General features: G+C 34.3%; 1 protein-coding gene across 4 annotated transcripts in view; it reads left to right on the forward strand.

Annotated features, from left to right (window-relative positions):
* The window catches only part of ERBB4 (erb-b2 receptor tyrosine kinase 4), a 1,156,853-nt gene that overhangs the window by 433,276 nt on the left and 697,203 nt on the right, over window positions 1–26,374 (forward strand). For all 4 annotated transcript variants that reach the window (XM_082691066.1, XM_082691068.1, XM_082691069.1 and 1 more), the window contains exon 2: window positions 1,691–1,842. In XM_082691066.1, the coding sequence (XP_082547192.1) occupies window positions 1,691–1,842 (152 nt within the window). The remainder of the gene's footprint in view (window positions 1–1,690; window positions 1,843–26,374) is intronic.

Raw genomic sequence — 26,374 nt, forward strand, 5'->3', positions numbered from 1 at the left:
TCTAAAAGATTATTTCTAGAAAATATACTGTTTGATGAACTAGACATCCAGACAGGGAAAGATTATGGTTTTTTCATTTGTTTGTTTGCCTTAGCACTGTAGTTAAAGGTCTACATTATTCTTCAAGACTCCTAGATTTAGGTTTTTGTTATTTTTGATGTGTCAGGAGGCAACAACAGTTGTCTAGATGGTCTTCATTGGGAACCTGGGTGGCTTAGTTGGTTAAGCCTTTGCCTTCGGCTTGGGTCATGATCATGGGGTCCTGTGATCGAGTCCCACATCAGGCACCCTGCTCGCCAGGGAGTCTAGATCTCTCTCTGCCTCCCACTCCCCTTGCTTGTGCTCTCTCTCTCTCTGTAGAATAAATAAATAAAATCTTTTAAAAAAAATGGTCTTAACTATTGGAAAGTATCCATCTATATATATTTTTTCCTTTGTGTATGGAAACTCGTTGCTTGAAACCCATTCCCTTTAATACAGCCAAGGCATTATGACTTGTCCTTTCTGTGTGCCTGACATATAACTGATAATGGCTTTATTATACGGCTGTGTTCTTCAAAGTTTACACTTTATATCTTGCCTTAATTTGGCTATATTATATAACTTACTCAGAAGTAAGTTGCTAAGAAGATTATTTCACACTCATTTCCTTTTCAACTTTCCATAGTATTATTATAAGATTCATAATGTAGTTTTTTTCAGTCTACTAAAGATTAGAGTTGGTGCATTAAATGATAAAGATCTTGTACAGGCAGATACAGAAACCATAAGAAGTAATAACCAAAACACTAACTTCTGGAAGACAAATATCAACACAGACAGAAAATAAAGAACACCTGTGTGTACACTTCGTGCTTGGGTGTGAACAGACTCCAGATCCATGCTATCAAAGAAGGCCCACTGAGATCCTTTACTATCAGTCCATTATACCTTAGAATACTTATGAGTATACAGAGGGAAGATCCAGTTGATATCAATCACAGCTCATATTTTGTAACATGTTCTGTTTCTAGTATATGTTTAAAATGTATGGGCTACAAATGTGATCGCTTGTATTTTTACTCTTTGCTCTGTTTCTTTAGAATCTGTGCCGCCTTAGTCTCTGTGTTTCATCCATGCAACTTAGGAATATAAAACCATGATATCATTTATATGTCTTATCTAAAGAAGCTGAACTCATAGAAACAGAGAGTAAAGTGGTGGCTACCAGAGCTCAGGGGTAAGAAAAATGGGGAGATGCTGACCAAGACAGACTTCCAGTTATAAGATGAATAATTTCCAAGGATCTAACTTATAGCATGGTGACTGTAATTAACAACACTATATTATATACCTGAAAGTTGGTAACATAGTATATCTTAAATGTTATTACAGAAAAGAAATAGTGATTGTGGGACATGATATAGATGTTAGCTAATGCTATTATGGTTTTAATCCTTTTAAAATATATGAGTATCATATACATCGTATTCCTTGAATTTATGCACTGTTATGTCTCATGTGATATAGTGGGGGAAACAAAAAGGGAAGATATTATATCTGTGTGATTTGTGGGTATAATGGCATGAAAAATATTTTAATTTGGGGAAACAGAATAGAGTGTGGGGGATAGAGTGTTGAGAGAGATATTGTCATTGTGCATATCATGGAGAGGTTATATAACTTCCTCTGTATCTTCTTTTCTTGGCAGTGTGTGCAGGAACAGAGAACAAGCTGAGCTCTCTCTCGGACCTGGAGCAGCAGTATCGAGCCTTGCGCAAATACTATGAGAACTGTGAGGTGGTCATGGGCAACCTGGAGATAACCAGCATCGAGCACAACCGGGACCTCTCCTTTCTGCGGGTAAGGCTGTCTCTTTCTTTCTCTTCTCTTCTCTGTGAGTGGACAGTGGTGTCACAATGCATGAAGACAGACCAGCTTGCTTGTATTTGATGGTGATAGTCTTCTGCCTGGCAGGGACCATGACTGTGGGCAGAAGATAAGAGATACCGAGGCACGCCCAGGAAAAGAACAAGAGTAACAGTACCATCATGACTGACACCCTAGGTTCAGAGCAGTTACCGTTACTGTAAGATTGATGAAAGGTTTTGTCAGCCTACGGTGCATGATATCTAGCAAGTCTGCTTTTTTCTGAATTGCAGTCAAGAGGAAAACTGTTAGGCTGGGGACTAGGAGAGTCAGAGGACCAATCAGATAAGAATTGGTAACTTTAGTAATCTCACTTCCTGTCCTTTTTCTGTCACTTTGGAAATTTCAGACTACTCCATATTACCATAATAAGATTAGAACTGTTATCTGTAGAAGAAAAATGACATCTGTTTTTGAAAACCTACAAATTAGTTAAATTAGACGCAGGGAATTACAAGTACTTAGGTAGGTTGATATATGCTTGCATATAAATGCATATGTGTGTATATAAAGTTACTCAGAGACAACCAGTCCTTTTGCAAACTTGTTTTGGCTCTCATTTACATCCTCAGTCTGTTAAACAGACTATCAGTGCTTTGTGCCTTCAGTTTCTTATGTTTTGCTTTACCAGAGTAGGCAAGAGAAAAATCTGAACTTCAAAGAGGTATGGTGTTCTGCATACCTATGAATTTATTCTTTACGTGAGAACTAACAAGATATATTTTAAATAAATAACAGCATCCCTATAATATATTTGATCTTTTCAGTAGTATTTACACATTTCTTAGGAGTACCGTCTTGTGTAAATCAAGACAAAAGTGTTTCAAATACTGATACAGTAAGCTGTTTGGGATATAGTGAATTATTTAAAGAATTATAATTCTTTAAATAATTCTGTACTTGGATAAGTAGAAAAAAAAGGCAATGATTTTTAAATGCTTTAAATTTATGTAACAAATATATACAGAAGAGCAACAACGTCAGAAAATAAACCACCTCAAAACTTAAGTAACACTATGAAGCTTCCAATGCCTGTTTATAAAGTGACTGTCATACTAGGATCAGTAGAGGGACGGAAGGTGTGTCCATATTCTGTTGCCTGATTATCAGAGCTCTGGTTCTGTGGGTTATATGTCAAAAATTTTAATAATTATGATATTTAGTTATGGCATTTTTGTTTATCAAAAGTAAATAGTAAAACTTATCAAAGTTCTAGAATAAGAGAGCCTTAGAAGAGCTTAACATTTTTGTTTTTTCTTTTTTGGACTATTGTTTCAAGAAGAGAATATTTGTAAGCTATCCTAGAATAGCCACTTCAAAGGAATGCATCATTAGTTATTAAAATTGGTTTACAAGCTTCTAACCCATGTTGATTATTTTCAGATAGATTTTATTCTCCAACATCAAAATAAGATTTTGATGGCATATGAGCTGATTTGGTTAGAAATGCCAAGAAGTTCAATGATGTTACAGAAAAGGAAAATTGAGATCTGAATTCTGAATCAGGGAAAAGAAATAAGTTAAATAGTTATTCAATCGGAATAATATGAGAAAATTTTAAAAGGCAATCTAAGATCTTTGTTTTTCTTCTTGTGTTTTCTTGACTTTGTTTGCCGTATATGGAATGAGATTCCACTGGCTTAACAAAATATAGTCATGGATATTATAAATGGCAATCTTTAAAAAAATAGATTCAAGTCAATTTTTAATATTTAGAAATGTGAAAGTAATCTACAGATCTTTGAGCAACATGGTTAATATTGGATATTCTACCTTTTTAAGAGTCATCTTGAGTAAAAAATAAGATAATAGAATAAACAAATTTGGAAGAGAATAAAATAAGGATGATCAAGGTTTCTATGTGGAACAAAAGTTGTTGTTTCTTTAAAAAAATAATTGTTCGTACCAAAGTACCATCTCCAAAATTTCATGTAAACTTGGTACTACCCCATAAACATATCTTTATTGTCATCTACTGATTTAGAGATAGCTCTAATGGTTTTTTTTTCCTTACTAATAACACCTTTTTTGTTGTTTTACTTATCTACTGTTCCTTTGGAAAATAGCCATTTCTAGTCATGATATATAAGTATTCATTCAAAGATAGTCTTAGCCCAAGAATACAATAGTAAGTAATCTATTGTCCTTGACTTCAACAACCTTGCGCTCGTGTAGAGGGTTACAGATGAGTAATATGTAAGTATTGCATTTATGTGTGTATATATGTATATATATAAAGTGTATAATATGATTATATATACATATATAAAAATGATAGTTGCTAAAACAGAAATGAGAAGCCAGAATCTGAATGAAGGTATGGTTTTGGGTTAATTATAGGTGTGAGTGCTGGGCGAAAATAGAAATGGCTAATTCTGAAAGACTCAGGAAAGATTTCATCAAAGACGTGCTTGAGTTGAATCATGAAAAAATGAATAGGGGCTTACAAAGTGGGTAGATAGAAGAGAAAGGCATTCCAATGGGAGTAATATAAGTGCAGGCTTAGAAAGAAGGTCCAGAGTCAGAGGTATTAAGTGCGTACTTAATGTTTACTGCTTTAGAGATGAGACATATGCATGCAAATAAATTACACATCATTCTCACCTTCATGGAACCCATACTGTAATATGTTTGATGATAAATTTGGGAATGGAATAAAATATTAAATTGGGGAGGTGGAAAGCCTTATGTTATAGACAGGTATTTAGGGGACATCAGCATCCAAATAAGTTAACCTTTGGGGCTTAGATAAAATCATCAAGAGGGATTGAAAATACTTAGACCAGAAAGTGGGCCAAGGACACTTTGTTTTTTGGTTATGTCAGTGTTCTAACTACTTTTCCGAATGAGCCTTAAAAGCAGGCACAATTAGCTACTGTATTATTATGCTACTGTATTCTAAGTGTACCTTAGAATATGCTAAAAAGTTCTCCATTTACAGGCTTTCTCCACTAGTCAAAACTCACTTTATGTCACTTCACTTTTATGTAAGACCTACCTGACTCTCTGTTTTCACTAACCAGAAGAAATCTGAAGAGGATTTTCACTTTTACGAAATGATAATTGCTTCTTTGCTTTGTACCATTTTGGAGTAGGGAGGGTTTAATAGGAACACTACTTTCAGATAGCAGGGAAAAACTGTAATATAAAAATTTCACTCCAGATAACTGCATTATGGTTCATTTGTGTTCTTAGTGGCTTCCCTCCAAAGTATGTAATCTGTCCAATATTGGCACATTATAGTAAGTAGAGTGCATGTAAAGGAAAACTAGTTATTTTACATTATGCTAATATTTCCAATAAGTTTTGAATTATATTAGTGAATAGTAATCTTGCATTAACCTATTCTTCTATTACATAACCTTCAGATATATTTGTATAACTGTAATTTACTGAGCAACTGCTTAAAGAGGTGTACAATTTCCCTTCCTCTCAGAATGACTCAAACCTATAATGTGTTCAGAGAGACATCATAGATAGGGATCTTAAATTTATTTCTGGAATTAACTTCTGTCTTTAAGAACATAGGAAATTACCTTTATTTTTAAAAGATCTTCCATCCTTATTTTCTTCTCTAATTAGCAAGTTCATAGTATTTTGTTTTATTTTTATTCATAGTATTTTTGTTTTATTATTTTTTTTGTATGAACTGCTCTAATTTCTATAATTCATGAGAGCAGCTTACTTTGGTACCCTGTTTACCTCTTTTGCTATCTGAATAGTCAGTCTCTAGAAGAGTGCCTAAAATATCATAAGCTTTCATTAAGTATCTACCTAAAAGACAAATAAATGAATATTTTTCATAAAATTTGATGATACTTTATAGATCACTATTTTTTTTTAATTTTTTATTTTTTATAAACATATATTTTTATCCCCAGGGGTACAGGTCTGTGAATCACCAGGTTTACACACTTCACAGCACTCACCAAAGCACAGACCCTCCCCAATGTCCATAATCCCACCCTCTTCTCCCAAACCCCCTCCCCCCAGCAACCCTCAGTTTGTTTTGTGAGATTAAGAGTCACTTATGGTTTGTCTCCCTCCCAATCCCATCTTGTTTCTTTTATTCTTCTCCTACCCACTTAAGCCTCCATGTTGCATCACCACTTCCTCATATCAGGGAGATCATATGATAGTTGTCTTTCTCTGCTTGACTTATTGCGCTATCACTATTTAATGTATCATATGTTCTCTAGATGAATATGTCTACCTCTCCTCATATTATCTCAGTATGACAGCATCACAGATCAGGTGTGTGGGTATAAGACACATTCTGTGTCAGTTAATTTCTTGACCCTTTTGGTACCAGAATATAGTTAATGTTTTTTTCTTGTCATTTGGATGTCGGAGAGAGCTTTGCAGACAGCAGAATGGAGCAAACACACTTAAACAATGAGCAGAGAAAGGGAGAATGACCATTCACCCCAATTTATTGGTGAGGGAATTTCCAGTTTCCAGTCTGCTTCTGATGACTGATTGTATTACAGCTAGTAATCCATGAGATACTCCTGGAACTTGAGAGTAACTTTGTAATGATTTTATCCCTTTTCCTTAAACTAGATAGGTTTGTTTTCTTTTATTAAAACCAAAATATCCCATCTAGTAACTCTCTCAAGACCTCAAGAACACAGAAAAAAGTATGCTTTTGAAGTGGAAGATGTACTTCTATATTATAAATTAAAAAACCAAACCAAACCAACCAACCAACCAACCAACCAACAAACAAAAAACCACCCTGTAACGTTTCGGAGATACTTCCTCAATCTTTGTTGATGTATTTTATTGAAATAGTTTGAAATGCATTATTTTTAAGACACTGTTATAATATTAGGCTTGGTGCTTATCTCTATAAGCACCTTTTCACCCAGCTTTGTTGTAACCTCCAAGCTTTTGCATTTCTTCTTGGGGAAAAAAAGATCTACTTGACAATATTTAACATTAGACCCCTGAGACATCACAGAGTTGGCTAGAAAAAGGCCCTAAAACTTACTTACTATGTACTTTATCACAGTCCCAAGGTTAAGACATAATATAAAACAACAGGTATAAAAATCACAGATTTTGTGTTATTGTCTTACTCTTTGTGAACTCTCTCAAACAAGGTGAAATATAGCAAATAATGGGAATGAACTTTTAGACCTTATACCCTCATTGGAATTCTTGAAAGTTTTCTCTCTTTTGTCATTCCATTGGTCCTCTTTGTTAATGCTGGCATTCAATAACTCCATACTTCTAAAAAGGTACCTTTTTAGACCTACCAGCATGTATACTTTACATTTATTTTCTCTATTTTATATATTCACTTTAAGCAAATAAGTATTAGATGCCAATTAAAGGGAAAGCAATACGTAATATAGCATACATATGAGGTGTATGGATACCTATCCTTAACCATTACTATAATAAGTAATAATTTGTAATCCGTAGCTTGAATTTAGTTGTGTGAAAACTGCTTTGGAAGTAGTGTTTGTTAGGATTGTGAAGAGATAAATTTATTTTAACAGTTAATCCTTTGACCTAATATTAAAAATAGTAGTAATTCATTGACCATCTCTATGCTATCGTATAAAATTGAAGTTTTGAATCTTAATGGTTATAGATGTCTTTATTACTGAAAAATGAATCCAAAATAAGTTAATACATTATGATATTGCTCCAAGTAGCAGCATTAATATTTTGGTATTGATAGCAAAAGGTGATGTCTTTGAAAAAGACCAGAAAGTATAGATTTTTAAAATGAAAATATACCTTAAATATATCTTGCCTCAGGTGATGAATAACATGTTTTATTATGGGAAAATAAGTTTTATGAGAAAACCTCTTTTTTGAAAAAAATTAGCTGTTTTTATTATATATTTGGCACAGAGATATAGGGAATTTTTTGTATATGTAAGAAATAATGCCATTTTGAACTTTATTTTTAAAAATAAGATTCCAGTATTATTTCTTATTAGAAATCATATAAATAGTTCATTTATCTCTACCAAAGGAAATGTTTATTTTTAATTTCAAATATTCTTTGTCTTTTAGTTAATAATTAGTATCATATAATGTCATGGAGCTATCATTCTCCTTTATTAGGATTACATATATGGGATCCTTCATGTATGAGGATGTTGCTTTACATCCACTGTCCATTGGACATGAAATTTACATTGCTTTTCCAGTGCTGGGAATGAACTTATGATATTTTATTTTATACTCACACATAGTTCCTCTTCTGAGTAAGGACACATGTTTGCAGAAAGGCAGATAAAGCTGTAACTCAGAGACTGCAAGATGCTGGCTGGCTCAGGGGAACCTAAGACCTTGGCTTCATTAGCATAGTTCTGTTACAATATAATCAGGGATGATGCTGGCAGTAATGACTTTCATGTTGTAACAAGTAACTCTGCTTTCACCTATTCCTTAGCTTAGCTTCTGTAACCAGTCAGGCTTAATATAAAATTCTGAAATATTTACATTTCAACCTACTTCTAACTTCAGGGTCTACTTTTGTCCTTTGTCAATTCAAAGCAGATGACCAGAATTAAATCCAACAGTATAGGGAGTGGTTTTTATAATTGTATTTGTTTCACATATCCTTCTCATCCTCGTTTAACTCTAACTGTGCCTTGGTTAAGCATCTGCTGCATAGTGTGATTTATCAAAATGCTACACTGAAGAATTCATATTTAAAAATAAAAAGGTAATTTACAAAATACTTTTTTCCTTTGGGTTAGAAAATAATTTGTTGAATAGATTTTTTTAAACAGTGGTGGCCATTGACTCTGTCTGGTTTTAGCTTATTAAATACTCGATAGAATGACTTCTGTGACAAGGATTGTGTTGGGGAGATTGATTAGAATCAGGATGAGTAAGTAGTCTTATTTTAGAATCGTAAAAAAATTGAAGAGGAAAACACCAGTTAGATGAAACATCTATGAGATAATAAGGTAGATCCTTATGTATTATATTTTCACATTTACCTGAAAGATGATGTAAGTACACTATTTTCTAATATAGCATATCTATTTCAGAGCTGTACACACATTTTGTACTGCATAGTAAGGGAGAACAAGCCCGAATCTAAATTTTCCTGATTTACTTTGTAACATAAATGATGTATTTGTAACTCTATTAAATGGTAGACAACTAAATAAGATTCTTATATCAAGTATTTATACTCCTTAACTATTTACTTATTGAGCACAGTAGTATAAGTTTTTCTTCCATGCCTCTAATTGGGACAGGTGGCAAGAAAAGACTGTGAAGTTCAATATCCAAAAAACTTAGAATGAATCATCATTAAGTTTGAAGAAACTGCACCTTCAAGAAATATGTCTTAGTCTTAGACTAAGATAGACTGTTTCAAATCTTTACTTAATTTCTCTTTCTAACTGAATTTCACACATAACTACACTTATGGTAAAACATAAAGTATGTTTGGTATTTTGATGAAGAAATCTTAGCTGATTGAGATGGAGAATACCAAAAAGGAAGTAGAATAATGTTTAAATATGTCTATTGGGTCAAAGCAGACATTCTGGGTTAAATGGAATTTTCAAAGCTTTGATAGTTTCTGAAAGCTGTTTTAAGACTTAAATATAATACATATGCAGTTTTGTGTTATGTATTTACAGCTGGCTTTTAAATTGAAATTTGACTTTGTACTAAATCTAATCATAGAAGTTGTATTGCATTTTAAAAAGCTATGCAATTTATACTTGGCCTAGGGAAAAAACAAAATTTCCTCAAAGGTTAAATACCATTTAATCTGAAAATATACATGACTCAAATCCTGTTGCTCTTCAGTTCTCTTACATGATAAAAGAAGAAAATGTCTATATTTTTGCTTCAGCAGTTATATAAGCATATTTTTCAAACTTTCTTCTTAATCCTTTACATGAAATATTAAATAAAAATATTTAACAGTTTTCTCTAAATATTAAAAACAAGATAAGTCCCTAAATTGTAATGCATTTTCCACAAAAAAAAAATGCTCTTGTTGCAAATGTGCTTAAATTAAAAATGAATTTATTAGAATGCTGAGCAGATGCCATGTGTTCCTTTGTATCTCTGGAGGTTGTGTTATTTAAATTTGGCTTAAACGGTGAGTATAATGACTTTATAGGCTTATCTTAACCTTAATTAGTGTAATATACAAGTAACAAACCCATTTCACTCTATGATTCTTAGGTACTCTGCTCAGGGGAATTAATGTAAAAAGTTTCTTTCTTTTATTTGTAAGTAGCAAAGACCTTGATTCAAAGAGAGAGGTCTTTGAATAAAATATGAAAAATATCATTAAACAAATATTTATGTGAGTTTTTAAGATTAACTAGAAACATTTTGGCAATGGGCTACCATTTGAATCCAAAATCCAAATGGTAGATAATAATCAAATAAAGGCCTTTAAAAATTCATAACTATGAACCTCTTAACCAGCTTTATTTTTCTGACTCTTAAAATGAAACACTGTTTCTTTCAAAAAAGAAAAGATGAACCATATTGTAGGAGACCAAACCAATTTTAAAGGTCTCTCTTCAATCACATAGAGTATAATTTAAAGTTCAAAAGTGTAAAAATAAAATGTGAAGATTGCTGCATTTAGAGACACTGCAATTATTTCTCTTAATCCCTAATTTGAACCCATTTAGCTGTGAAATATTATATTAAAATATATAATGAAAGTGATAAATTTAAGGTATTTGTTTTAGTTAACTATAGGCCTCTTTAAATCATTTCTATTCAATTTCTACATGGAAATTGGAATATGTAATTGAATGTTGAAATAAATCCCCTTAAGCAATTTGTTACCCCACAGATTTAAAAAAAAAAAAAAGTACCTATTGGGGTGCCTGGCACCTAGTACATGTAGACTGTATCTAATCCTATTGGGTTTCTTTCTTTCTTATCCTAATCCTTAGGTAGCCTCTACTGAGCTATGTTCTGAGTACTTGACAGTAAATTTTTATAAAGCTTTTTTAGAGGTTCTGTTTCGCATGGTAGTGATTTTGTATTTTCAGAGAGGTGAAATCACAAGTCAAACTCTTGGCTGTTCTTGAGAATTAATCAACAGCTAAAAATGTACAAACTCTCTTCATAGTGAGTGAGAGTTGTTTCAGCAGTCTATAAGACATCATCTCATGAAATCATTGGGAAGCATTCATGAAAGAATTTAATAAGGTATCAGTGAAGCATTGGGAAGAGTTCATGAAAGAAAAAGAGGTCAAAGTATAAGCAAATTTGGCTATATGCTGAATTATATTACTTATTTTCTTAAAATTCCCCTCCTCTGAGAACAATGGCCAAAATTCGTATTGAGTTCCTATATTATTGGCCCCTATATATTGGCCCCTGCTTTGTCCTCCACTATTGCTGATAACATTAAAACTCAGGGCTGTCATTCAGTCTTAGCCAACTTCCTTTCTATATTAGGCTCTCGCTAGCTTGATTGCCCTTCCTTTCATTCTAGGACCTTCTCCCCCACCAAAAAATATAAATACATACCCTTATTCCTGCCTGGGATAAGTTCTGTTTAAATTCCAAACTCTTTTTAAAGATCATTTCTTTTTTTTTTTTTTAATATTTTATTTATTTATTTGTCAGAGAGAGAGCGAGCACAGGCAGAGTGGCAGGCAGAGTCAGAGGGAGAGGCAGGGTCCCTGCGGGGCAAGGAGCCCGATGTGGGACTCGATCCCAGGACGCTGGGATCATGACCTGAGCCGAAGGCAGCTGCTTAACCAACTGAGCCACCCAGGTGTCCCTAAAGATCATTTCTTGAGGGAAGCTTTACTAACTCCCATATGTTACTGAGTTCTTCCCATTATTACATTCATAGCATGCTATGATTCTTTGTAGCACTTCCTTTATAGCATTTGTTTAATTTTTTAAGCATTTGTTTAATTTTTGCTACTCTTCTAAATAGTAAATACCTTGAGGGCAAGGGCCATGTCTAGTTCACTGTAGAATTCTAGCACATAATAGTTTCTTTCATATAGTGGCTGCTCAGTAAATATTTGTGGAATGAATAAGTAAATTGAATAGCAATAAGAAAGAATTCTTGTACTCTTCATAACTTTTATAGTCAGGAAAATAAAATGATTGCACTGGCAGCTTTTTTTCTTTACATTATTTACTTTTCTAATTGAATCTCCTCTCCCTAATGTCAAGTAGAAACAATGGTGTCTTTTATTTATATTCCATGAAATGATTTGGTTTATAATAAATAATATCTACCTATAGTGGAAATATGGGAAACTTAACTTAGGTACTTAACACTGATACATTAAAAACCTAATGGAAAGGTAAGTAGTCTGGTTGTGGACTCAGTTGTGTGAAGATCAAAGCCATATAACCTTTACAACTCTAAGTATCTTCTTCTCTGGACTGCCTTGAATATCTGAGATTCTCTCTATTATATCTCCATTATATTATGATCCCCTATATCCAGTTACTCTTTACAAACTAAGGTCTCTGTGCTTTTGCATGCAATTTTCTTCCTCTCTGGAATGCCTTTCCACACTTCTCATTTTAGAAAATCCTCAAACGTTAACATGTACCCCAAGTTCAATCTGTATTGCCATCTCTGCCCCCAACCCCAATCCAAGCAAAACTAGTATTTTTTTAATTATTTTTTTAAGGATTTTATTTATTTACTTGAGAGAGAGAGAGATCACAAGTAGGCAGAGAGTCAGGCAGAGGGGGGGAGGGGAAGCAGGCTCCTCACCGAACAGAGAGCCCAATGCAGGGCTCAATCCCAGGGCCCCGAGATCATGACCTGAGCTGAAGGCAGAGGCTTAACCCACTGAGCCACCCAGGTGCCCCCAAATTAATGTTTTAGTAGTTAGTGTATATCTGATGACAGCATATATGACTCTGTGTAGGAATGTGTTGGACTGTGGGATGCACTTTGCATTTTCATCAATTTATGTAGATATTGTGTCGAGCCAATGAGAATAAGTGTCCAATCAACTTTTGTTATTTGAGCACATAAACACATGGTTTTCTCTCAGTGAATTTTGTTGTACTGAAATTATATTCTCTGTAATAAGAAGCACAGTATGTATAGGCACTTTCAGAATTACCTTTAGGTTGTCATGGACTAATACCTGATACTTATGATTTGTTGAGGGAGGTATAAAGCGCTATGCTGATTCTATCCTCCGCTTCTTATTGCAACCTTATGTCTAAGTGTTATTATGCTTATTTATAGGTTATGACACTTAGGCTTCAAAAATTTGAGTCACTTTCTCAGGAGTGTACTGCTAATGGACAAAACAAGCACTTTAACCCAGTTCTTTCACTTTATAGTTCAGACACTTTCATGTTGCCTTGCTACTGTCCACTGTTTGTCAATGACCCATCTGTTACTTAGAACATGTTTTGAGGGAAATTGATATAAGGCAACTCCTACATATATTTATATTTATTTTATTTATTTATTTTTATTTATCAAAAAACAGGTGTTTATTGATTGCCAGGTCTGTAATTTTTTGTGCTGTGCTTTACAAAGAAGTAAGTATAGAGCTGTAAGTTAGCAGTCCTTATCTTAAACCTTGTAAATACTGAAAAAGTGGTATAGGGGTTAAATACCATAGACATACCCAGAATAAATTCTAATCCTTTTGAGAGCAAGGACTATATTTTATCTATCTTTATATTTCCAGCCCCTTCACACTGTCTGTGTGTACACACACACACACACACACAAAGTGTGAGATAAATGATGGATGATTGAATGGTATATATTTAGATGTGTGTGTGTTGGGGGTAGCATAAAAGGGGTCATGGAATTGTTCCATGTCCCATGTATCGGGAACTTGGAAGTCATCACTTCACTTTACTTAACAGTAAGTAAAAGTCTAAACAGACTGAAAAATCCACAACTTTTCTTGAATCTGTAAGAAAGGAGAGTACATAGGGCAAATTACTGCCACCAAAATGGTAGAGACTGACAAGCAAATACGGAGAACTAAGTTTTAACTAGAGCAGAGATTCAGCACTAAAACCACTGTGTGAACCACTGCTGGCATAGCAAAAGCTGAACTGTAATTGGCAGGTTGCTGGAGGATTAGGGCAGACAAGTATGAAAGGTAAGAACTTCAGGAGGGCCCAGTCAGGGATCTCCACAATATGATGAGATTTATTTATTCCAGGAGCTTGAGCAGTTCCCATAGTAAATATCCTGAGAAAAGTCCCCTCAGGCTGCTACACAAGGAGGAGAAAAGGAACCATTTTGAAATGCATTCTCCATAACAAAGCCTGCCCTTGGTGGAAATTAGTTAACCAGAGCTTAATCTATTGGAATGATATTAGAGTTTAACTGACATGTGGAAGGAAAATATCCAACTCCAGCCTAATCTAGCCACCCTGTTCCACCCAATAGGGGAGGAAAACAAAAAATAAAACAAAACAAAAAAGTAAAACAGAAAAACAAAGCAAAAAAAAAAAAAAAAAAAAACCTTAAGAAACACTCATGATGTTCACAGTCCAGAGATGAATGCTTCCCCTTCCCCTACACCTTGCTACCCCATAACTTATTTACAACAAATCCTTTCCCCATCTTGTCTGACTATTTAAAAAAATAAATAAATAAATAACAAGGCATGCCCAAAGCAAAAAAACACAATTTGAAGAGACAGAGAAAACATCATAACAGACATGGTAGGGTTGTTGGAATTATTGAACTGGGAATTTAACACAACTATGATTAATATGCTCAGAGCATTAATTGATAAGGTAGACAGTATGCAAGAACAGATGGGCAATGTAAGATGGAAATCCTAAGAAAGAACCAAAAAGAAATGCTAGGGATAAAAACAAAACAAAAGAAACAAACAAAAACCCCCGCTGGAACAGAATTAAAGAATGCTTTTGATGTGCTTATTAACAAACTGACATGACCCAGAAAAGAATCTCTGAATTAGGGGATATCTCAATGGGATTTTTGAAAACTGAAAAGCAAAGAGAACCTAGACTGAAAACAAACAAACAAAAATAGAATAGAATAAATAATACCTGTGGGGCAGCAAGAGAAGGTGTCACATACACATAATGGAAATACCAAAAGGAGAAGAGAGCAATAGAAAAAATATTTGATACAATAATGACTGAGAATTTCCCCAAATTAATGTCACATACCAAACTACAAAACTAGGAAGTTCAGATAACACCAAGTAGGAATAAATGCTAGAAAAACTCTACCTAAACATGTCATTTCCAAACCATAGAAAATTGAAGATGAAGAAAGAAATCCTGAAAGAAGCAGGAAAAAAATGCCTTACCTACTGAGGAACAAAGATAAGAATTACATCTGACCTTTCAGAAACCAGAGAAGTGCTCCAAGAAGAGCATGAATAAAGTATTTAACTGTTGAGAGAAAAAAAACAAAATGCCAACCTAGAGTTCTGCACCCTGATAAATTATCCTTCAAAAGTGAAAGAGAAATAAAGAATTTCTCAAACAAAATTTGAGGTAATTTGTTGACAGTAGACTTACTTTGTAACAAATGTTAAAAGAAGAACTTTAAAGAAACTAAATTAGGTCAGATTTATATAAAGAAGAGTACTGAAGAAAGGACAAATGAAGGTAAAGTAAAAACTTTTATTTTCATATTCTTAATTGATTTAACAGATAACAGTTCATTCAAAATAAAAATAGCAATAGTATATTCAATTATATATGCTTAATATATTTATTATATTTACATACATATATACACTTACATGTAATGAAATGAATGATAACAATAATACAAGGAACGAGAGGAAGGATTGGATTATTTTTTTGTTATATGGTACACTAACCATGAAGTGACATGTTATTTGAAAGTGGACTTGGATTAATTGTAAATTTATATTGCAAGCTTTAGGACAACCACTAAAAAAACCAAAAAAACAAAAAACCACAAAACTAAAACTAATATTTAAGAAAGGAGAGAGAATGAAATCATATAAACTCTCAAAACCACAAAAAGCAGAAAAAAAGTAGAAGAAAAAAGTAGGAACAAATGGCAAGAGCTATAATTCTTTAAGACTAATGAATGTGGTAGAATATTAACCCAACGATATCAATAATCACTGTGAATGTAAATGATCCAAATACACCAATTAAAAGAGATTGCCAGAATAAACAAAAAAAGTATAACCCAAGTATACATGGTCTACCAGAAACCCACTTTAAATATAAAGACACATATAGATTAAAAGTAAATATATGGAGGAAAAAAATACCATGCTAACACTAATCAAAAGAAAACAGAAATTGCAATATTGATCAGAGCAGACTTTGAAATAAGGCAGGTTACCAGGGATAAAGAAAGGCATTACATAATGTTAAAATATAAATTCTCCAAGAAGACATAATAATTTTCAACCTATATACAGCATCTAACAATATAGCATCAAACTACATGAGTCAAAAATGGATAGAACTTCAAGGAAAAACAGATGAGTCTACTATCATAGTTGGAGACTTTAACACACATCTCACAGAAATGAACAGATTCAGCAACAGAAAATCAGTAAGGACATAATTGAACTCAACAACACCATCAATCAGCTGGCTATCATTGACATCTGTCTACTACTTCATATAATGGCAGCAGACTTCACATTTTTCTCAGGCTCACATGGGACACTTACCAAGATAGATCACATTCTGGGCAATAAAACAGACCCTAACAAATTTAAAAGAATAGAAATCATGCAATGTCTGTCCTCAGACCTCAGAGGAATTAAAGTAGAAATCAATAACAGAAAGACAGCTGGAAAAATCCCGAAATATGTGCTGATTAAATAATACATTTCTAAATAACAAATGAATCAAAAAAGAAATCTCAGGAGAAATTAAAAAAATAGTTTGAACTAAATGAAAATGAAAACATAGCAGCAGAATTTATAGGCTGTAGCAAAAGTATGCTTGGTGGGTATTTTAAAGCAGAAATACATGTATTAAAAAGGAGGGAAGATCTAAAAATAATCTGGCATGCCTGGGTGGGTCGGTTGGTAGAGCATGTGATTCTTGATCTTGGGTTTGTAAGTTTGAGCTTCATGTTGGGTATAAAGATTATTTTAAAATATAATCTTAAAAAAATAAAATAAAATCAATAATCTAAGTTTCTACCTTAGGAAACTAGAAAAATATAGCAAATGAAATCCAAAGTGAGCAGTAGAAAAGAAATAATGAGAATTAGGTGTGAAATCAATGAAATTGAAAACAGTAAATCAATAGAGATAATAAACAAATACACAAGCTGGTTCCTTGAAAAAAATCAATAAAATCAATAAGCCTCTATTCAGGATAATTAAGAAAAAAAAAAAGAGGATACAAATTAGTAATATCAGAAATGAAAATGGGAACAGCACAACAGTTACCATGGAAAATAAAAGGATAATAAAGGAGTGCTGTGAATAATTCTATGCCCACAAATTTGACAACCTAAATAAAATGCAACATTTCCTTGAAAAACATAGTCTACACATAGGAACAAACTGGTGACCTGAATAGGGTTATTTTACTGAATAAGTTGAATCAATAAATATCTTTTAAAACAGAAAGTATCAGACCCAGATGAATTCACTGGTGCATTCTACCAAACATTTAAGAAGAAAAAAAAAAAAAAAAATATATATATATATATATATCCATCCTCCAAAAGAGATTGTATAGAATTGGTATATATATATATATATATATATATATATATATATATATATATATATCTTTTGGAGGATGGAAGCAGAGGGAATACTTCCTAACTTATTCTCAGGCCTGTATTATCCTAATACTAAAACCAGAGAAAGGTATTACAAGGAAAGAAAACTACAGACCAGTATCTCTCATGAACATAGGTATAAAAATCCTCGACAATATATTTGCAAGTTAACTCCAAAGAAGTACAAAAAGAGTTGTATATCATGACCAAGTGGAATTTACCAATGCAAATCTGGTTCAACATTTGAAAATCAATTAATGTAATCCATCATATCAACAGACCAAAAAAAAAATAAATCATGTGATCATATTAATAGGTGCAAAAAAAGCATTTGACAAAATCCAGCATCTATTCATGATAAAAATTTACCCATTCATTATGAAAATTAGGAATAGAGAAAAACGTTCTCAGCTTGTTAGACACCATCTACCAAAAAACCTATGGCTGACATCATACTTAATGGAAAGAAACTTGAAGCTCTTCCATTGGGGTCAAGTACAAGGCAAGTCACTCTTAAAGACAGTTTGGTAAATCTGTACAAAACTATAAACACTCTTATTATATGATTCAACAGTTCTGTTCCTTAATATTTATTCAAAGGAGTTGAAAACTTATGTCCACAGAAAACCAGCACATGGATATTTATAACAGTTTTATTTCTAATTACCAAAGCTTGAAAACAACAAAGATATCTTTCAGTAGGTGAATGGATGAATAAACTGTGGTACATGCAGATAATGGAATATATTTGAGTGCTTAAAAGCAATGAGATATTAAGCCATGAAAGTAAGACTTGGAGGAAACTTAAATGCTAAGAAGTAAAAATGAAAGCTGCATAATATATGATTCCAAATACATGACATTCTGGAAAACGCAAAACTATGGAGATGTTAAGAGTTGTTTCTTGGAGGGTAGGATGGAGAGGCAGAGAGAGAGATGAATAGGCAGATCACAGGATTTTTAGGGCAGTGAAAATAGAATAATAAAAATAATGCCATTATAATTTTGTCCAAACCTTTAGGATATACAGCACCAAGAGTGAACCCTAAGGTAAACTATAGACTTTGGGAGATTTTGAAGTGTCAATGCAGACTCATCCTAGGTTTAAAAAAAGGGGAGGGACACCTAGGTGGCTCGGTTGGTTGAAAGTATGCCATGGTCTCAGATCATGATCCCAGGGTCCTGGGATCAAGTCTCGTGTTGAGCTGCCTGTTGATGTTGTGCCTGCTTCTCCCTTTCCTCCCCACTCATGCTCTCTCTCTCAGATAAATAAATAAAATCTTTGAAAAATATGTAAAATAAAGAAAAGAGAAAAGAAGTAGCACTTGGTGAATGATGTTGATAATGGGGAAGGCTATGTACTTGTAGTGGTAAGGGGTCTATGAGAAATCTCTCTCTTCCTCTCCATTTTGTTGTAAACCTAAACTCAAATAAACAAATGAAGTCTTTTTAAAAACTCCACAGAGGGGCACCTGGGTGGCTCAGTGGGTTAAGCCTCTACCTTAGGCTCAGGTCATGATCTCAGGATCCTGGGATCAAGCCCAACATGGGGCTCTCTGCTCAGCAGGGAGCTTGCTTCTCCTCTCTCTCTGCCTGCCTCCTCTCTGCCTACTTGTGATTTCTCTCTCTGTCAAATAAATAAATAAAATCTTAAAAACAAAACAAAACAAACAAACAAAAAAAAAACCTCCACAGAAAACATATAGCTTATGTTGGTTGTGAAAAAAAAGAATGAGGTTTATTAAAGAATAGAGAAAATGGGGAAAGAATACTTGGTGTACTTTTACTTGGAAAATCTCCATTTTTCATGCACTACACAAATTTGGAGGCAAGAAAAGAAAAAAAAGGAAGGATTAATTTGTGGTATTGGGGGTGGAGTTGAAATGCAAGAAAAACTGGGAAGTGCTAGGACATTCAGGTAGAAAACAGAGGTCAGAGTCAAATTGTGGTGAGCTTTTAAGATCTGACACGTTATTCATGTGAAAGTACTTTTTGCAGAATTAAATCTGATGGGACTTTGGACCTGTTTTAATAACCAGGACATCAGGTTGATGAGAGCCTGGAACCAGTTGGTTATAGTGAGAGTTGAAGGCATGAGATCCATTCAGTGATCCTTGTAAGCAAAGATTTAACAAGGCTTCCATGACTAACTATATGTAGAGGCCGTGGGTAAAGAAGTAGACCAAAAAGATCTCACAGCTGTGCACTTGGATACATACATTTTCCTGCTTAAAATCACAACAGATGGAGGAGAGCTAGTTGTTTCCAAAGATATGTAGGGGCATTTCTTGAGTTTCAGTTTTTCAGAAAGATTCTCTTAATAGAAATGTGCTTTGTACCTAACTAAGGCCCACCCATCAGGGCATAGGAGAATGTTGGGTAGGGAGGGTAGCCAGAGAATGGAGTTAGTAAAGCGTTTAGCAGTATAATTTCTGCTTGCAAAAACTAGAGGGCTGCTACTTTTTTTTTTCGAACTCTGATAGAGGTTTATCAGGCAAAGTTAAGTTCAGCAAAAAATTGGCCATGCTTAAACATTTGGGGGGCAATAACCTAGTTTTGTTTGTTTGTTTGTTTGTTTTTCTAAGAGATGTAGTCTAAAAAAGCTTGGCTCTTTGTTTGCTGCATGTAGTTCTAACATATGTACAAAGACAGGGAGCTGCCATTTTATTGCTGGGACTAGCTTGAGAGCAGTTCTGGTAACAGAATTCACAGATGACTCTGCTCTGGGAAAGTCCCTTTTGGATTTTCCTCCTTATCAGTTAAAGGATTTATCAGCTGTCACTGGAGTGTGACTTAGCTGGGCTTTTTGTCTCCAGTCTTCATTTTGTTTCTGTGAGGCAGTACCAACAGCATCTGCTCTGTTAATCCCCATGAAGGTTGCTGGGAACGAATCAGCACTCCTAGAACTGGCCATCTAATATCCTTCCTAAGGAAGCAAAAGGTATGATTTAACTGACCTGTGACACAAATAAAGAGGAATATGACAAAAGGAAAGAAGTTGAGTCCTCTCAGAAGGGTTAGGCCAGGTGAAAAAGTTTAGAAGAAAAGAGAAGCAAATAATACATAAAATCTGTGGACAGGATGGGTTTGGGTAAGCTGAGGGAAGCCAAGAGTGCAGAAATATGCTAATAAATACAGCATGTTAAAATGTACTCCACACCACTTTCCAAATTGCTTAGATTTTTAATCTTTCGAGCGAGAGAGCTTCACCTTAAAAACCTTTGACTTCTCTATTCAAGATTTATAAGGCATCTTTTGCCCCGGTATCTTTGTGTTTATGCACAATTTGTCTTTTTAATTGAGCGATTCTCACCGTCCCTGTGAAGTAGTGGGACAATTTCATTTTGCTGATGAGGGCATTGTGGCCCAGAAAGGTTAACTGACTTGCCCAGGGTCATGCATCAGTGGCCGGCAGAACCTAAACCAGAACATTCTGAAGAGACTTACTTGAGAACTCATAGCAAAGTTTAACTTTACAGGTAATTAAGCCCAATTAATGCCTTCTACATCTTCATTATGGAATTCATACCATATCTGTAGTTTAACTACAGGGGAAACCTCACAGCAAATTGTTACAATATGTTTTCCCACAGAAATAGATCTAGTCTTTATTGCTTTTTAATTGCTTAATCCTGTCTTGTGTAACAGACCTGACCCACGCACCGCCCCATCCTCAAATACATGGGAACAAGTCACATATCCTGCTACCATGAATGCTGCAAAAAGTTAGTCTAATTCATTGGTCAGTAAGCTGCTCAGCACAGAGTCCGCAGCTTTTTTCAGACTACATTTGGACTATTATGTTCAGATAAAGACCTTGCATTTAAAGATAGAATTGACTTAGATTGTGTTTATAATAGGCAATTGGGACAGTATGTTTCCAGACAGCGTCTCAAAAGTAACAGTTTGAAAGAAGTGGGTGTGTTGACCCTGGTGCAGAGAGTACTAAAGGGAAACATGGTAATTGTTTTCAGACATTTAAGGGGCTCTCATAGAAAAGGGAGTGGCCTAGTTTTGAGTTGTTCCAGAAGACAGAATTAGGCAGAAGTTGAAAGGAGGCCGATTTTGGCTTAAAATAAAAATTTTGCTAACAATTAGAGCATTCTAACAATATAATGGGGTGCCTTGTTAGATAGGGCAAATGGACAGGAACTCTTAATTGAACACCTTGTATTTTCCAGGCACTGGGCCATTGGCACCATAAAGCAGCAAAGAAAAGATGAATTTAAAGAGCCTGGCACATTATAGGTTCCCACTTAACTCTCTTCCTGTCCCTGAGCATTTCTTTAATATATTCACAGTAATCCAGTGACAACATTGTTCAGAGAAGATAGAATTTGCCAAAGTCAAACAGCAAGAAGGAGGGTGTAGCTAGGACTTGAATTCAGGTCTCTCTATGTCCAAATCTTATATCCATTCTACTGGGCATTGCTGTCTCTACCATAAAATTCTGTTCTCTTTCTATGGTGGGTACTCAGTTGAGAGAGATCAAGAAAGGAGGGACAGAATGTTGTGCATCTGGTACAAAGTTGGTGAAAACTTCTGGTCTTTGTAATTTTTTGACACTTCATTTTCTTGAAGAGCTGCACTATTTCTCTGGCAAACACTCTGTGTTGTTGGGTTATAGGTTGACTTCTCAAAAGGCAGATAATAACATTGCTAACCTTTTAATAATGTATTTAACAAGGTGTTTAGAAGTAGATGATGCGTTTTTGAAATCACTCACTCTCCCCCTGATTTTCCGTTATAACTTTATTCATTTATAGCATTTCTTACCTAGGCTATATCCAACAGGGACTTGGAGAGTATTAAGGCATAAAATAGAAAACACTAGCATGTCCTATAAACATACTTCTTATCTTTCTTCAAAACTTCATTCCTTTACTATTGAATACTTTACACTTTTCAGTCTTTTATTCAAATGATAAGATACTTGGGTGGTTTGTCTTAGGAGGTTTAAAACTTACTAACCAACATCTTACTAGATTTCATCTTGCCTGGAATTAGTTGACATTTCATGATCTTTCTTGATTGACAGTTTTGCTTGTTGAATGATGTCTCAGAAAGCATCTCTATCTATACCCTGAGCTACTTTTTGGGTATCCTCCATATAAGTCTCTTATCACTCTTGCTTTTACTGTGTCTTTATACTTTCCTGCCTCAAACTTACACAGTGCTAAATTCAAATAGGTAATAAAAAAAACAGAAAACCAGGATTTTAAACTCTCTGATTATGTGATACAGTACAAATTATTTAGCCCTCTGAGTTTCCTGTTTCTCTTTCATAATGAAAATATTAGATTAGGATGGTATTTTATAGCTTTAGTCAATATTAAAATATCTTCATAATTCTTCCTACCTACAAAAGCTGTATTCTTATTTTCATTTAATAATCTTCTACATAACTAAATATATTTTAAAGTTAAATTCAAAATTATGACCAAAAAGAAAAAGAAACTCTAATACCTCCAACATAAATATAAAACAATAAAACATTAATGCTAAGAAAAAGCATGACTGCTAAAGACTTAGAACCTGAAACTTTCTTTTTCTCTTCTTTAGGAAAAAAGAATGCCAAGAGTTTGAGTTGTTAAAGAATAGAGACACCACACTAAGACTTTCTCTTTGGTGTAATCAGAGGCAAGAAGTTTCATACAATGTGATTCAGTGCTATTTAATGTTATCTATACACCTGAAATTATCTTGTTTATCACCCTTTGGGAAATACTGGACTCAAATATCTGCAATGACCTAGATATGGTCTCTAAACTTAGAGACCCTGATCTGGCAAACTAATTTATAATACAGTTTCAACAGTTGAAGACTCAGTGGACTTTTTTCAGATTAGAGTTTTCCCATGAATGTTAAGCTTTAGGGAATTCTACTGAAGGAGATATTTGGGGCTAGTGGCATTTCCAGAAGTCAACTAATCTTATTTCTTAGGTAATTTCCTAATAGAGTTCTCTAGGCCCCAATTACTTTGAGAGATAGTATCTCTCTGAAAGATAAAGGATTTTGGTGTCTGATAAATTCTCCTTATCGGACCTTGAACAAATTCCTTAACCTTTTTCAGCCTTAATTTCTTCTTTATAATAAGAGTGCCAACATCCACAGAGGGTCCAAATGCAATGGTAAATTATAGAGTATCTACCATGACAACTGACACATAACCGTTCAAAAATATACTTCTTTTTTTTTAATTAATTTTTTATTTTTTATAAACATATATTTTTATCCCCGGGGGTACAGGTGTGTGAATCACCAGGTTTACTTCTTTACCCAACTTCGAAATCAAAATATTCTAGCAAAGTGCAACTCCATTTGATTACTGCTTTCTAAATATCTTGTTATCATAAAGAATGTCAAATTGAGTTTGTGTGACTTCAGGTATGCATTAGAGTGTTGTGGTTAGGACCATGTACTCCAGAGTCGGTTGTATGGTTTGAATTCTCTTTTATGAGCTGAATGAACTTGGACAAAGTATTTAATCTTATATGAAAAATGGGATTATTAATAGCACCTTTTTGGGTTGTAATAACTTTTGAATTAGTTAATGTAAGTAAAGTGCTAAGGACGTTAACTGTCATATACTGGACACTCCATCAATGCTTAATGATTCAGATCTCTAATGGTGTTTTAAAAAGTGAAATAATTTTCAGAGAAAAATATTTCTAAGAAACATTTTATTGAATTATTATCTTTCTAGAGGACAATAAAAGTTGCTGTAAATTTAAACTCTTAGGACATTGAAATGCACAATATAACACAATACAATATAATAAAATCCTTAAACAAGCTCTTTACTGAAAACACTGCATATCAACCTTTGACATACAGCAATGAATATAAAAAGTTTTAATATTGGGGCGCCTGGGTGGCTCAATGGGTTAAAGCCTCTGCCTTCGGCTCAGGTCATGATCCCAGGGTCCTGGGATCAAGCCCCACATCGGGCTCTCTGCTCAGCAGGGAGCCTGCTTTCTCCTCTCTCTCTCTGCCTGCCTCTCTGCCTACTTGTGATCTCTTTCTGTCAAATAAATAAATAAAATCTTTAAAAAAATTTTTAAAAAGAAGTTTTAATATTTATGTTTTCAGTTGCTATTTTCTTTTTTTTTAATATTTATTTATGTATTTTAGAGAGAAAGAGAAAGAGAGAGAGCAAGTGGAGGGGAGGAACAGAGGGAGAGGGAGAATCTCAAGCAGACTCCCCACTGAACATGAAGTCTGATGTGGGACTCAGTATCATGACCCCAAGATCATGACCTGAGCTGAAATCAAGTCAAATGCTTAACTGACTGAGCCACTCAGGCACCCGTCAGTTGCTATTTTTGTTAATATTAAAAAAAAAATTGTGGGATGCCTGGGTGGCTCAGTTGGTTGGATGACTGCCTTCGGTTCAGGTCATGATCCCCAGAGTCCCGGGATCGAGTCCCACATCAGGCTCCCAGCTCCACGGGGAGTCTGCTTCTCTCTCTGACCTTCTCCTTGCTCATGCTCTCTTTCACTGTCTCTCTCTCAAATAAATAAATAAAAAATCTTAAAAAAAAAAATTGGGGGCACCTGGGAGGCTCAGTCATTAAGCATCTGCCTTTGGCTCAGATCATGATCCAAAGGTCCATGATCCCAGCCTAGTGGGAAGCCTGCTTCTCCCTCTCCCACTCCACATGCTTGTTTTCCTTCTTGCTGTCTTTCTCAGTCAAATTAATTAATTAATTCTTTAAAAAATACAAAAAACATTGATTTGCCACTCTCCTAAGTTCTGTGTATATAGTTATATAAGACTAGTGACTCATTTAGACCCATTAATCTTTTGGGTTGTATCAAAGAAGATACAGGTATGATCAGTATTTTGCTTAAATTTGTTTACATTTTTAAATAAAAATGGTTGTTCTCTAAATGAAATTTGCATTTAGCGTGTTTCATACATTCATATTCCCTGTGATCCCTCAAGGGAGTGATAGAACTAGAAAAGTCCTCTAATTAACATGTATTGCACCAAGTACCATAAACTTAAAAATGTATTTCTATACTAGCAAGAAATCAGAAAACTATTTGGTAAATTCTCATCTTCTCATGTCATTTTGTAAAGAATTCCAGAATATGACTGTTTATAGGTAGCTCTCAGCATAGTGGCCTTGAGATACTTCATTTCTCTTACATTTTTAGTGTAAAATAACCAAAAAGCATAGCCAATGTGCAGGGGTTTTGGTAGTTTGAGTCTCTAACACTTCCATTTAATAAGCATATTTTTCTTTTGATATTAGAGAAAAGATAAAAAGATAGATAAAAGAAATAAGAAAATAAAAGGAGTGAAAGAAGGAGAGAAGGAGGGGAAAGAAAAGAGAAAGGGGAATAAAGACAGGGAGGGACGTGACCAAGTGGGTTGGTAAGTAGAGGACCCCATATGATTTTTTCATGCTGGCCTTGAAAGGCAGGAAGGAATAGGAAGCAATTGTAATCCAGCAAGCTATGCCATGCTGTTCTAAATCCAGAATGACTCTGCTTTTATCTGTCTTAGTAACTTCTGGATAATGGTGGGGAGACTCTTCAGCAACACACTACGGCATCTACCAGAGTCAAAGGAGATGTTGTCATCTCCTAGACAACAAGTCTAGTTGTTACCTTGGGCAGTTAGAACCTAGGGACCCTGTCAGGTTCCTCAGCAATGAGTGTTAAAGAACATGGAAACTCTCTTTGGTTGAAAACTCCAGGGGCTGTGGACCAAATTGTCTACATAACAAATTATCTTGAATCTCTTCTTCCTGG

This window comes from Mustela nivalis (assembly GCF_964662115.1).
Source record: "Mustela nivalis genome assembly, chromosome: 11".
In the NCBI taxonomy this organism is placed as follows: Eukaryota; Metazoa; Chordata; class Mammalia; order Carnivora; family Mustelidae; genus Mustela; species Mustela nivalis.